The sequence below is a fragment of the Neomonachus schauinslandi genome, chromosome 1 (assembly GCF_002201575.2).
Source record: "Neomonachus schauinslandi chromosome 1, ASM220157v2, whole genome shotgun sequence".
NCBI lineage: Eukaryota > Metazoa > Chordata > Mammalia > Carnivora > Phocidae > Neomonachus > Neomonachus schauinslandi.
Genome location: NC_058403.1, coordinates 37462734 through 37475979, shown reverse-complemented (window position 1 = coordinate 37475979; position 13246 = coordinate 37462734). Strand labels below are relative to the sequence as shown.

Here is a 13246-nt window from a genome sequence, read left to right as displayed (position 1 = left end):
CCTCAAAACATTTTCTCTTGCTTTGCATTATTGGGAAAGTGAGAAATTTCTTTAAAATTGATGTCACCTTGTATTTGGGCATATACATTTAAATATTTATTTACAAATACTTGTAATAAGTTAATGCTAAAAGCAAAAAGAGGTTGTTAAATCTCTGTGTGTGACTCATGTATTTGTTTTTAAACTAATGGGACTTCGTTCTTTAAAAAACATAAGACTGATTTATTTATTTTAGAGAGTGAGAGTGAGAGGGCAATGGGGGCAGACAGATGAAGAGAGAGAGAAAAACCTCAAGCAGACTACCTGTCGAGTCTGTGATCATGACCTGTGCTGAAACCAAGAGTAGGAAACTCAAAGGACTGAGTCACCCAGGTACCCCAATGTGACTTCATACTTTAGAAAGCAACAGAGATCACTTGATTTAAAAAACAACAACAAACCCCTCCAAACACCATAAAGGAGCAAAGAAAAGTAAACACTAGCACATTTTTTTAATAGATGTGCCTTCACTACCCCAAAAGCACTAGTATATTTAAAGTCAAAATATAAAGCTTACATAATATTAGCATGATAAAACTTAGATATATTTTTTACTAGGAACCAGTGAAACCAAAGGTAGTCTTCAAGCTTCATTTTTACTAATATAACTTTCATTCCTATTGAATATACCTGAAATACAAGCTATTTTATGTGAGTTATATTTATAAAATTTTAATGTAATTAATTCATAAAATCATATTTTTATTCTTGAATATCCTTTCTTTTAAAAAAGCTTTAAAATATCACATTAGATATTTCTTATATATTTTTTCAAACTCCAAAGAGATATTTTATAGTCTCACAAAATGTGTTTAAAAATTTCTATATGGGGGGCGCCTGGGTGGCTCAGTTGGTTAAGCAACTGCCTTCGGCTCAGGTCATGATCCTGGAGTCCCGGGATCGAGTCCCACATCGGGCTCCCTGCTCGGCAGGGAGTCTGCTTCTCCCTCTGACCCTCCTCCCTCTCATGCTCTCTGTCTCTCATTCTCTCTCTCTCAAAATAAATAAATAAAATTAAAAAAAAAAAAATTCTATATGGGATAAAAATGTCCTTAATCAGAAGCATTACATAATCAATAATACTAATAGGGACTAAAATTATATTAATATTGCTATAGTGAGTGTTTAGCAGATGAACGTTTCAAAATTCATTTTCAGACTCTTTAAAATATTCTTAAAGTACCCCGCTCCAAAAAAAAACAAATTTCTATGACTAAAAGTCCCTGTTAAACATGAATGATTACACAACAAACACTCTAATCAAAACATAAATATGGAGTCACCACATTGGCTTTAAGTCTGGCCAATATTTGAGTCACAATGTTTAAATCACCATACTAACTTTAAATCTCACATACTTGTGGGACCTTTAACCCCATCCTTCCATATGCTTCTATAACAATGTGGCCATTAGTGATACCTGTTGCATTTATCTTTCAAATGGCAAAATAAAACAATAAATACAAGCTCTTTCTAAGTAATACAATTCTACAGAAATGATAGCCTGACCCTCTGTGATACTTAACTTTTTATGTCAACCAATTAATTAGGCCACAGTACCCCAATATTTGGTCAAATGCCAGTCTGGATGCTGCTGTGAAGATATATTTAGATGAGATTAACTTAAGTCATTATACTTTCAGTAAAGCAGATTACCCTGCTGTGGCCTTGTTCAATCAGCTGAAGCATTAAGAGAAAACATTTGAGATCCCTGGAAGAAGGGATTTTGTCTCCAGACTGCCTTCAGACTTGAGCTGCAATTCTGACTTTTCCCTGGATCTCTAGAAGGCTGGCCTGCTTTGCATATTTCAGACTTGCTAGCCTCCACAATCACTTGAGCTAGTTTCTTAAAATCTCTGTCTCCTTCCCTCCCTCCCTCCCTCTCTCTCTCTCTCTCCCTCTCTTTCTGTAGGTATTTATCAACTATCTATGCATCTATTCATCTATTGAGATAGAGAACACTTGTCCCCTACCAATGTACTCTAAAATATATTTTGTTCATGTTCATATTTTTTATCGTCTGTCCGCTACTAGACTCTATGTCCTCGAAGGGCAGGGATTTTATCTGTTTGTTCACCAACTCTAACACCTTTTATGAAGGAAACCTCAAAAATTATTTGTTGAGTCAATAAATTTTTAATCAATCTTCCATTATATATTAAAATTTTAAATAAATAAAAAATTTCATTTTAAATCTAGAGTACATCAAAGAGGGAAAACTACATCAAGTTAAAAAAAATACAGTGAATTCCTATTTTAGGGCAAATGTGCACATTTACTGGACTAATTCAACTACACTTGAACCATTAAAATGGAACTGATTTCAAATTATCTTACTGTTATCTACACAGATTCATAAGAAATCCAGATATTAAGACCATGCTGAATAGCTCATATATAAATAGATATTTACATTCTATATAATTTTAATTTCTCTATAGCAACAGCTCCATGTTTTTATTATAGTTCATGAACTCACTTTTCCTCCCAATGCTTATAATAACAGATGAAGACTCGGAAATTCAGTGTATACTTTTAGTTGTTTGCTTGAATTATATATTATGAATTTCATCACTTCTCTAAAAAAAACTTTAATCAACAGAATCTGTCATCCAATTAGGAGCCCAGTTAATTAATGAAGTCTAACTCAACTTGAAGTAAACACACCTTTTTAATTTCAGTTCTTTATTTTGAAACCATGGAGTTACGTAAACTTTTTACGGGAATTGTTTCTACAATTCTTATTTTCAAGCCCGTTCATAAGAATAAAATCATAAAATTTTCCAAAATCATACAGCATCTTCTAAATATATTAAGCTAAGGTTAATAAAAAAAATATATTACCTGGAGTGAGGAAAAAATAGTTAATCTACACACAGGGCAATTACAAGGATGAGGAATATGATATCTAGAGAGAAGATTATGGTTAAGAGAAAGCATAAAATGATTTTTGAAACAGAATTGAAGCTGTTTATTTTATTAAAAAGTTGACATAGGTTATCTTTAGTGTTTATGACTTGCAAACTAAAGTATTTAATATTTAACGTGTTTAAATACAAGCAGCAGCAGTTTGGTAATCAAAACGAATAATTTGAATCATCTCAGAAAAATAAATTCATTATAATTAGGATATTTCAGAATATGATTAAAACATTTAAAAGAAAATGTATTCACCTTTCTTGTCATCAAAGTACAGAGTCTGTTGAGCTGGATTTGACCACTGGAGGGAGGTGTTATCATTTTGATCAACCCTGCAGGTCAAAATTGCAGTTCCACCTTCAACAACCGTTACATTCTGTGTTAGTGGAAACTGCCCTTGGCTGCCTAAAAGGGGATTAAAGAAAACGTTGATTAAATGAAAGTTATAAAATTATTAACTTCCCAAGAGCTACATTGGACTTAACTTCTCACTAAAAAAAAAAAAAAAAAAAAAAAAAAATTAAACCAACCAAACAACAACAAAACTATGTATTACCAAAAGACAGAAAAAATAATTGAAACCCCTTCATCAGGGGACAACAGTTTTGCATACCATTAAGACTCCTTCATACTCCCTTAGGTGTTCCAGAAAACCTTCTTTGCCTCCTAGGCACACATGAAGATTTATATACAAATAGTAACATGATTATCATTAATTTCCTTTGGCCTTGCATTAATTATATAGGGTGGATCTAGTCATCTTTGAAAATAAGTCACTGGAATAATTTTGGCTGAATTGAACTCTCTAAAGCAGCAGAGGAAACCACATAAAATACTTCCCTGGTAGCTTTTATAATCCTGAATAAGGTCTATGAAATATGGATACTAGAACTTTAGATTCAATTTCTGATAAAAGAAATAAAAAAAAAAGAATCCCATTTTACCAGAGCTTCTTGTAGACGTAGCTGTTTTTAGAAACACGAAATGTGTTGGAGAAAACAATGTTAAGTATTTTTCAAAAAGTGTTCATCTTGTAGAATATCCATCAAAATGTTAAAGAGATTAACCTAGGAGATAGAGAGAATATTCTCCTTTGTTCCTTTCTCTAGTTTCCTGATTTTCCTCAATGAATATAATCTTTTATAATCTTTTATAATCAAGAAAAAAAACATATATTTTAAATGACCCTTGTCAAACTGGATATCATTAGAGTATAATCAAGTATTCTATCTTCCTAATTATCATACTAATTTATTAAAATAATTCATATAATAACTTTACTTAGTAAGAACACTTCTAGTAGTTAAAACAAAATTCATGCACATGGAAACATAATACATAAATTTCACTTCAGCAAGATGATCTGGAGATGAGCTCTGCCAAGTCTGGTAACAATTATCAACATGGGTAAAAAATGACTTTCCAGAGCCAGGTTAAAATACTATTATGTGAGCAAGGTAGTTCATTAAGTCAAGGATAATTTACATATGCAAGAACATTATGATGACTTAATCACACCCATGAAATATATTTTCCTTTTCTTCTTTAGTTTTGTAATGATTCTATCATTACCACAAGCACCACTTGAGGTTAGGCTGGAGCTATTGGCATAAAGGATCTTATTACCAAGAAGCCTGTTGATTGGCACCGTAAGAGACAGAAGAGCCTGAAGGGGAAAATTTCTTTCCAGACCTAAATGACACAAACTCAGAGGTTCATGACCATGTTATATAATTAAGCCTATCAAGTATAAAATCTGCTATCAGTAGCTTTGTCTTCTCAATGCCAACCTCTTAGAGTCACTATGGCAACTCCCCAGGATATCTCCCTGTAATCTTTAGGGTGGAGTTTTTAAATTGAGGTTAGGAGATGTCTGGAATAAATTCTTTGATAGTTGACTTAAAAGTCAACAGGAGCCGGAGTGGGATGTGTTTTGCCTTCAGCTCAGAGGTGACCTCTAGCAGGGAAACGTGGAAAACTATCAATCTTGTGAAGTGAGGTGAGGCGAAAAACCACATAAGAGAAAAAGTGAGCTAAAACAGAAAGAAGGAATAATTACCAGAGATATCAGATTACCAGTTCATAAATACGAAGCTCAGAATGGTTTTAAGATATTTTGCTCAGATTCCCAAGTATTGATGTAACACATGAACTCGACAATGTGAGGGAGGAGGGATTCTTTAAGTAATAAAAAGCACACAAGTGCTAATAAGAATACACAGTTCATTCCGGGTGACCATTTGACTATCAACTGGTACATAAATAATATTGTCTGCTTCCTTAAAGAAGTGGAAAAAGAGCAGTGATGCTTGCAACAATTTCATCCACTACATTTGCAAAATAATTTTCAAAACATCCCCATGAGAAAATATTAGCCTTCTCATTTCACAGATGGATAAACTGACACTAGGAGGTTAAGTGATTTTCCATGGTGGAATAAAGTCAATGAACCATTTGGGGTTTGTTCTGAAAGTTCAGTATTTTACTCTTAGTTTTCCAAAAAGGCTGCTGGGTCATAATAACTTTATCACTATTTGCTTAAGTGTGATTTGGACAACAATAAAAATAAATAAATGAGTAAACATTTTAACAATGAGATTTTCAATTGCATACCTAGCTGAACTACGTCTTCATAAATTTCAGTTGTAGCATTAAAATCAAATAAGAGAGGATGTCAATATCAACTGCCATCGAATATCCTATCCTATTCAGAACTCACTTTTGACAATTATTTCAATCTTTCCTTACTGGCCCAGAGAAGAAAGAAAGTAATATTTGTTAGGGTCTTCTGCATGCCAGTTACTCTATACACACTTGCACACCTATTCTTTGTCCTTTCAGGTGGGAGACTAGGACAACTTCCTTCCATCTTCTCCCCATGTGGATTCTGACTTTAAAGTATTATGACTTCAGTTCCCTGGGACTTGCAGCCTAAAATCCCCGCAGTCAAATAATTTAGTTTTTCCCAGTAGAGAGCAAACTCATGTGGAGAATCTACTAATCTTAAATACCCTTAGGATATGTGGTTTCCAAAATCAATTCAAAAGCCAGTTTTGTAGACAGTCAAACTTCTTCTCAAGCTTTGAATTGCCTTTTACTTCTGGTTATAACCTGGAGAGAGCATCAGGTTAAATGATCCTTTTCTCTTTTAACTCTTTGTGGCTCAAGGTTGTCATTTAATTCAATTTCAGAGAGTCTTTCCAAAGAAGTTACTAATTTTCCCAATTAGCAAAATTAATATGTTATCAAATTAAGGATTCATTTTTAGTGCATTCATTAAGCAAATATTTTGGGGACTTACTACATGCTGTGCCTGATATGAATCAACATTTGAAAGATGCACAGAGAAAGAGAAACTTGCTAAGGAGACTGCAGAGTTGGGAAACTTTGTGAGAGGGTGTGAAGGCAGGGGAGAAGGCAGTCTAGGTGTGGTACATAACTCTTTCTTTATTCCCCCCACCCCATCTATAAGGATTTCTGAAATGCATTGTTCATATCATTTGAGGCCTTATTTTAAAAGGATCCTTTCTTTGGCTAAGCTCAGCACCATCCTAGATTTCAGAGGAGTTAATCAAACAAGTGTATGATCAAATGTAAAGGAAACAAAACTTCCAATTTGGACTCGTAGAGGTTAGCTATTTTTGCAGGCAGCCTATGTCCATCATTTTCTGCTCCCCTCCTTGTGTTTATTCCCCTTTGTTATTTGCAAAAATATCGGTCTCCTTGAGTTGCTTCTAAGATAATTAAAGGGCAGGTGATGACATCATCTTACTTATCTTTGAATCAGTTACATTGCTTAACATTCTGTATTGAGAGTTGGAGCTTCCAGTGGCGGCTCATTGTCCAAAATGAAAGCATCTTCTTAGAGCAGTGGCTGGCCTTGTAGGGGAACCTGTGACAGGAGAATGACTAAGTCTGCTGCATTTGTTCATGGTCAAAATAGAGAGGCAGGAGGAGAGACTAATTCTTTACCAAGAAAAAAAAAATATGGAAAATTTAAATCATAAAATCCTTATTAGTATATTGTCTTAAGACATTTTTTTGAAGTTCTAATTGAATACCATGAAGGAGTGTACATAAGATATAACAGATGTAATCTAGAATAGACACATCCAATACCATTGCCAGCACCCAAAATGGGACATAAAAAGAAAGACTGCCAAATTTATGCTCCAAAAGGGGAAAAACATACAAGACAATAACTTTTCTTGAATATTGAGTATAATAAGCCCTACCTAAGCCCTCTTGGGTGGACAGGATGCTGAGATGGAAAATATTTTACTTTCCTTTCCTGGTCCAATTTCCCTTTCGTCAACATCCATTTTAAATATTTATTTATTTATTTTGAGAAAGAGAGAGAGAGAATGGCAGGAGGGGCAGAGGGAGAGGGTGAGGGAGAGACTCTCCAGCAGACTCCCTGCACATGGAGCCTGATGTGGGGCTCAATCGCACAACCCTGAGATCATGACCTGAGCGGAAACCAAGAGTCAGCTGCTCAACTGACTGAGCCACCCAGGTGCCCCAACAGCCATTTTCATAGTGCCCTTCCTCTGTTATCGCATCTTCTACAATCACTAAGCCAATGGTAAATATATGAAAACTACAGCTAAACTTATCTGAGCATTCACAATATTCTAGGCACTATTCTAAGTGCATTTCTTCTATCAGTGATTTACTTTTCATGCCAACCTTGTCACGATCTCTACCTTGAAGATGTGGGAACAGATGCAAAGAGAGCTTAAATAATGTGCCCACAGTCACACAGCTACAAAGTACAGCATCCAGGTTCTGAACCCTCCTACTCGGTCTTCAGACCTCACATGCTTAACCAAAAAACTGCTTGGAAAAGAAAGTGAACTTAATTCTGACTGAGTAACTGCTATAAAATAAGCATGGAGTTTGGAGTTAAACATTTCAAAGATGCATTTAAATTTTTACATCTATTTTTAATAAGTGAAGGAACATTTGAAATTCAAGTAAAAGCTGTGATGTGCTAGAGCTGGCTCATCCCAGCACATGAGAGCCAACCGAATGTAACTCTTCTCACTTTATGCTCAAAGACATACTCTGCTAGCTTCAAATGGACCTCAGTGAGAGTCTTTTCACTATGGAGATTGGCAAACAGCTCAAGTCAGTGTTTTGTTTTGTTTTGTTTTTTTCTCCACAGAGGCAGTTGTTAATCATTTACATCGCACACCACTGGAAAAGCCACCTTTGATGTCTCTTGTTGGGGCTCTTACCTACATATTTAGCATAAATATTTTGTTTTTTGGTTTTTTTTTTTTCTGAAAACCAATGAACTCTTTCCAATGCAATACAGCTCTATTTTTGAAGTTCTCCTCTTCATATTTTGAGTCTCTTCAATCCCCTTTCCCCTTTTTCCTCAAATCATTTTCCAAGAGTCCTTTTTCCCTCCACTCATCATTTTTCCAATAAAAGTCCTTCAAATTGATCTCTTTTTCCTCTACACCGTTGAACTGATAGTTTTCTTAGACTACCAAGTTTATTTCTAACTAGCGTCAGGAATTGAAAACCATTTAGGCTAGTTTCAGTAGTTATATGGAAACAATTTGCTGATTTATTGCTGTGAAAGACATTTGAATGAAGAAGAATTATTCAGTAGTCTGCAAAGATGGCTTTCCTGACCCTGTCTTTAAATAGCAGACAGAGAAGCTGCCATTATTCCTTCAATGTTTCTATTTCTCATATACTTAGGGAAAAATGGCTCAAACCTTTTCTTGTCTGGATCAGGAATTACCAAATTCAAAATCAGGTCAACTGAGTCTTGACCCCTGTTGACCTCAGTTAGTTAAGAGCTGTCCTTGCTTCCCACATTTCAAGCACGCTTTCACTGACTGACCACCAAGCACCCAACACACTGTCACACAGTACATAAAGAAGCAAATTCTAAGATCATGGCCACCTCGACCTTGCTGACAGGCTGTGATGTGCAATTACCGCGGAGATGCAATAAGCAAAGCGGCAAAGAGAGATCTTTGAAGCCAGCAGTATTGTTGAAAGAGAGCAGACAGGGCAAAAACGCATGTTTGAACACTGATCCCAAAACATGGCTCTGCTTCCAGAAACGTCATTATTCAAGCCTTGCTATCTCCTGAATGTATGATGAGTGAAGGCGATGGTTTTCTCCATCTCTCTTCCTGCACTAAAGATTAAATGCGGGCCGCAACAGTGGATCAGTGCACACGGTGCATGAGTGCTTACTTACTCAGGGCAATAATCACCTGAGATATATCTAGACAGACAGGCGGAGGCTGAGTCTTTGCACATCTGAGAGGGACTGAGTTACAGTCAGTGGTTGGTCAGGGTACATGATCAACTTTTGTGGGCTGTTTAACAGGAACCAAGGACCCTCATTATTTTTCTTTCTGAAAATGAGCACAACTTTCTCAGGGGACGAACTGGACTTAACAACAGTGAGGGGGAACAAATAAAAACAAGATGTGAAGAGAATTTAAGATCTCGCTTTTCAATAAGAAATCATAAATTTCTCATGAGATAAACATGCCCCATATTTTGGTTCTTCCTTTGGGAATATATTTATACTTTGTGAAAACTGTCAACTAAGTCTACAAAATTGTTTAATTTGACAGAGTCACTGGCATCTGAAGCAAGTGGCATATATAATGCTTTGACTTGTTTTTAAATATTTTTGTGGCCTCTCAAGAACCCCACCTTAAATGCAAAATACTGGTCTCATTAAGGTTCTCATATTTTGGTTATGAAAAGCACAGGTGCCAAATGTATCAGTAGATACACAGTATTGTTACAGGTTCTTAAATAGAAGAAATGGGCAGAAATAGGCAATTCATGGGGCGCCTGAGTGGCTCAGTTGGTTAGGCGTCTGCCTTCGGCTCAGGTCGTGATCCCAGGGTCCTGGGATCGAGCCCTGCATCGGGCTCCCTGCTCTGTGGGAAGCCTGCTTCTCCCTCTCCCACTTCCCCGCTTGTGTTCCCTCTCTCTCTGTGTCTCTCTGTCGAATGAATAAATAAAATCTTTAAAAAAAAGAAATAGGCAATTCATTTCTAAATGAAATACAAAGGTAGCTTACTATTCTTTAGGTCTCCCCCCTTCCAACTCTTCTCAGCTTTGTGTTTCCCTCCCCGCTCCCATCTGTTCAACAGGTTTGGGATTTATACAAAGAACCTGAATCTTAGAAAGTTCAAGATCATTCTTGTTGCTTAGAGTCTAAAAATATACCTAAATGCACACACAGCATGCTATTACTTCCACTAAATTACTGAAGGCGTTCTAAACAAATAACCTTCTAATGCGAAAGTTGTGGCTCAGTAGTTGTGTGTACTGAAACACGTATTGCATCCTAAAGCCTAGTGGATTGAAAAGCACAAATGCTATTAATGCAAGCTTAAAATTCTCAAAAGAAGTACAATAAATGCTCTATCATGTGAGAAAGGGAACCGGAGGAAAAATTAAGACTGATAACTAAGTGCAAAACGTTTCCACTTTTGAAATGTACCTCTGTTCTTTCAAATATTTAGAATTCTCTAGCAATTTTCCCTTGATTTCATTCTAGCTTTTAGGTTTGTCTGAACAACTTTCAGTACTCTGTTTTCCTAGGTGACCGCATATAATTTATTTTCCTTTGACTCTATCCCTTCTGGATTCAGCTTGTCTTATAGCGTAGAACACCTGGTCTCCACCTTCTGTGCCACCCCTCTGCCCAGCCACTGTGGAGCATGGCCATCAGTCTGGTGCTGCTTGCCAGTTTCCATAGAGACAGGAAGCACTTTGGAGAGCTGTGTTCCATTGCAACTGCCAGACCAAGGAAGGGAAGAAACAAAGCTGGCGGGCAGTGGGTCTTGCAAGGCCAGGAAGGTTGGAAGGGCTTTCTCCTCCTGATATCAGAGCATGACAATGCCAAACTGGCAGCTTCAGCAGTTACAATCCCGGAGACCAGATCCTGGTGTTCACTGTGGCCACTGTGAGCGACCCATCCTGCTCCTGACTCCTGGAGCAGAATCTCTGTGTACTCAAAGCTTGGCCCAGGGCCTTTGTTGGCTTCTGATCCATGACAAAAGGCTCTTTCAGATTTACAGTGGCTCCCACAGCTCCTGACCCAGAGAATCATAATTCTCCTGTAGAAATTTCACCTCTCTTCCCCTTTTCCAGAATGTGATAATAGTTTTTTCTGGACACTCATAGCAGACCAGGAAACCAATGGGATTACCATTGGTTTGTTTCCAATTAACCTGCACAGTGACTGTGAGTAGGTGACCCAGTTAACTGCACAACATCATATCAAAACAAGTTACCATTTGCTGTGTCTATGATAGAATTTATAATTAGAGTCAATTCTTGATTATCAGGATCAGGGCTGGCCCTGAAGAAATTTGTAATGTAGGTGAAATATAACATCAGCGCCTTCCCCTACATTTCTTTCTTTCTTTTTTTTTTTTTTTTTAGATTTTATTTATTTGACACAGAGAGAGACAGCCAGAGAGAGAACACAAGCAGGGGGAGTGGGAGAGGGAGAAGCAGGCTTCCTGCAGAGCAGGGAGCCCGATGCGGGGCTCGATCCCAGGACCACGGGATCATGACCCGAGCCAAAGGCAACGCTTAACCATCTGAGCCACCCAGGTGCCCCATCCCCTACATTTCAAAAATGTTTTTGTGAGATTGTATACCTCAGCCTTCTGTATTATAGATATCTCAGCAGTTTATCTTCCTACCCAAAGTAGATTTCTCCAATTTCATCCATTAATTTTATATTACTCAGCCATATCACAAAGTTTATATTTTCCTTAATTTATAAAATTCTGAGTTTCAGAGAATATAAAATCCTAGGAAATGCTGTTTTATGTTTTTGCCTAGTGTTCTTGCCTTGTATTGCTTCAGTATGTTTTAAAACATTATCCAATTTTTAAAAGAATGCCCAATATTTTAAAAACATATATTTGTACAAAACCAGTTGTTTTCATTCTTTGCTTGTTTTTTTGCCTATTATTCTGTCAAAATGCATGATAAACAAAAAGTTATTAAAATATCATAGACTCAGACTAGATTAAATATAAATATATCTAGCTTTGTAACTGAAATAGATTTTTGAAATAAAAACATTAAAATATATTTGTTTTCATTAATTTATCTATATTTAATTTATTCCCTAAAATGTTTTGAATCTTCTCAAAAATTCAAAAATAATTTATTGAATGAACATGTATAGTTTTTCAAGAAAAAATGAACTTGATGAATTGTTCACATTCATATTCATAAAGCTGTTTCTCTTCCTATTCATACAGATCTTCAAGTATTGTAATGTGGAAAAATAAAAAGCAAAGGAAATAATTTTAAAATGAAAAGGAAACTACATGTCTCACAAAGCATTATAAAAGAATAAGAGAATTTTTAAATTATTTTTATAAGTTCAAAAAAGGCTAACGTGTAATTATCATGTGTGTATAAATTCATTTTATCTTTCTAGAATATTGCTTTCAGGGTGAATAAGCAAGACTTAGATAGAACTGACTAGCTTTACTTGCTAACTGATGAACATTTGAGAGGCAGCCTTCCAGAGAGAAGAAATTTATGACCACAATCACAGTCTAGTTCACAGTGAAGCTCAATCACGTAACTAAATTCTAAATTGAGATGTCAACCTGGAGGAAATATTCTGGAAAGGAACACACAGATGGTAGGACTCTTCTGAAGACAGGGTGAGGAATATAGTGCTGAATGTACAATAATCAATCTTCTGGAAACAAACAAACAAACAAAATGCACTGGGTGGGACATAACTGTTTAAAACTGAAGTTCCTGGGGAAAACTTCAACCTGAGACTAAAAAGGGGGAAAAGTGCTCACTTCAGCAACGCATATACTAAAACTGGAAAGATACAGAGAAGATTAGCATGGCCCCTGCACAGGATGACACATAAGAAGGGGGAAAATGATAACCCATATTTTCCATGTCACCCTGTAGGTCTTAGGATGTCCAGATACTTAAAGAAAGGAAAAAATAAAGTTGAATTATAATACATTTTAGAATATTTAATAACCTCAAGGAAAATTAAAATTCCTAATAACATTTCTAGGAGCGAATTAAATGAAAAAAATGCAAGAAAATAAAGCAAGCATTATTAAATCCCAACTTCAAATACACAATTGCTTAAAAAATACAAAATACAGCTAGCAAAATAAGGTAAACATAGTAAGGAAAGGAATATATTGAGAAGACAATTAGGACTTCAGTCTGGTTTTTATGCTGGTATTCCCTCATTCCAGATGAAAAAATATATATATACCAAATCAAA

The 13246-nt window shown here is 35.9% G+C and overlaps 1 protein-coding gene and 1 non-coding gene across 2 annotated transcripts in view; one reads left to right on the top strand and one right to left on the bottom strand.

Moving 5' to 3' along the window:
- Window positions 1-7280, bottom strand: part of CADM2 (cell adhesion molecule 2) — a 253313-nt gene extending 246033 nt beyond the window's left edge. The window contains exons 1-2 of the mRNA XM_044913865.1: window positions 7241-7280; window positions 3214-3363 (exon numbers count right to left, since the gene is read on the bottom strand). Coding sequence (XP_044769800.1) covers window positions 3214-3363; window positions 7241-7280 — 190 coding nt within the window. The remainder of the gene's footprint in view (window positions 1-3213; window positions 3364-7240) is intronic.
- A 5509-nt stretch (window positions 7281-12789) lies between these two features.
- LOC123326949 lies at window positions 12790-12898 on the top strand. Its single transcript, XR_006541419.1, has one exon. It is a non-coding gene; the product is annotated as a U6 spliceosomal RNA (small nuclear RNA).
- Window positions 12899-13246: the final 348 nt, after the last annotated feature.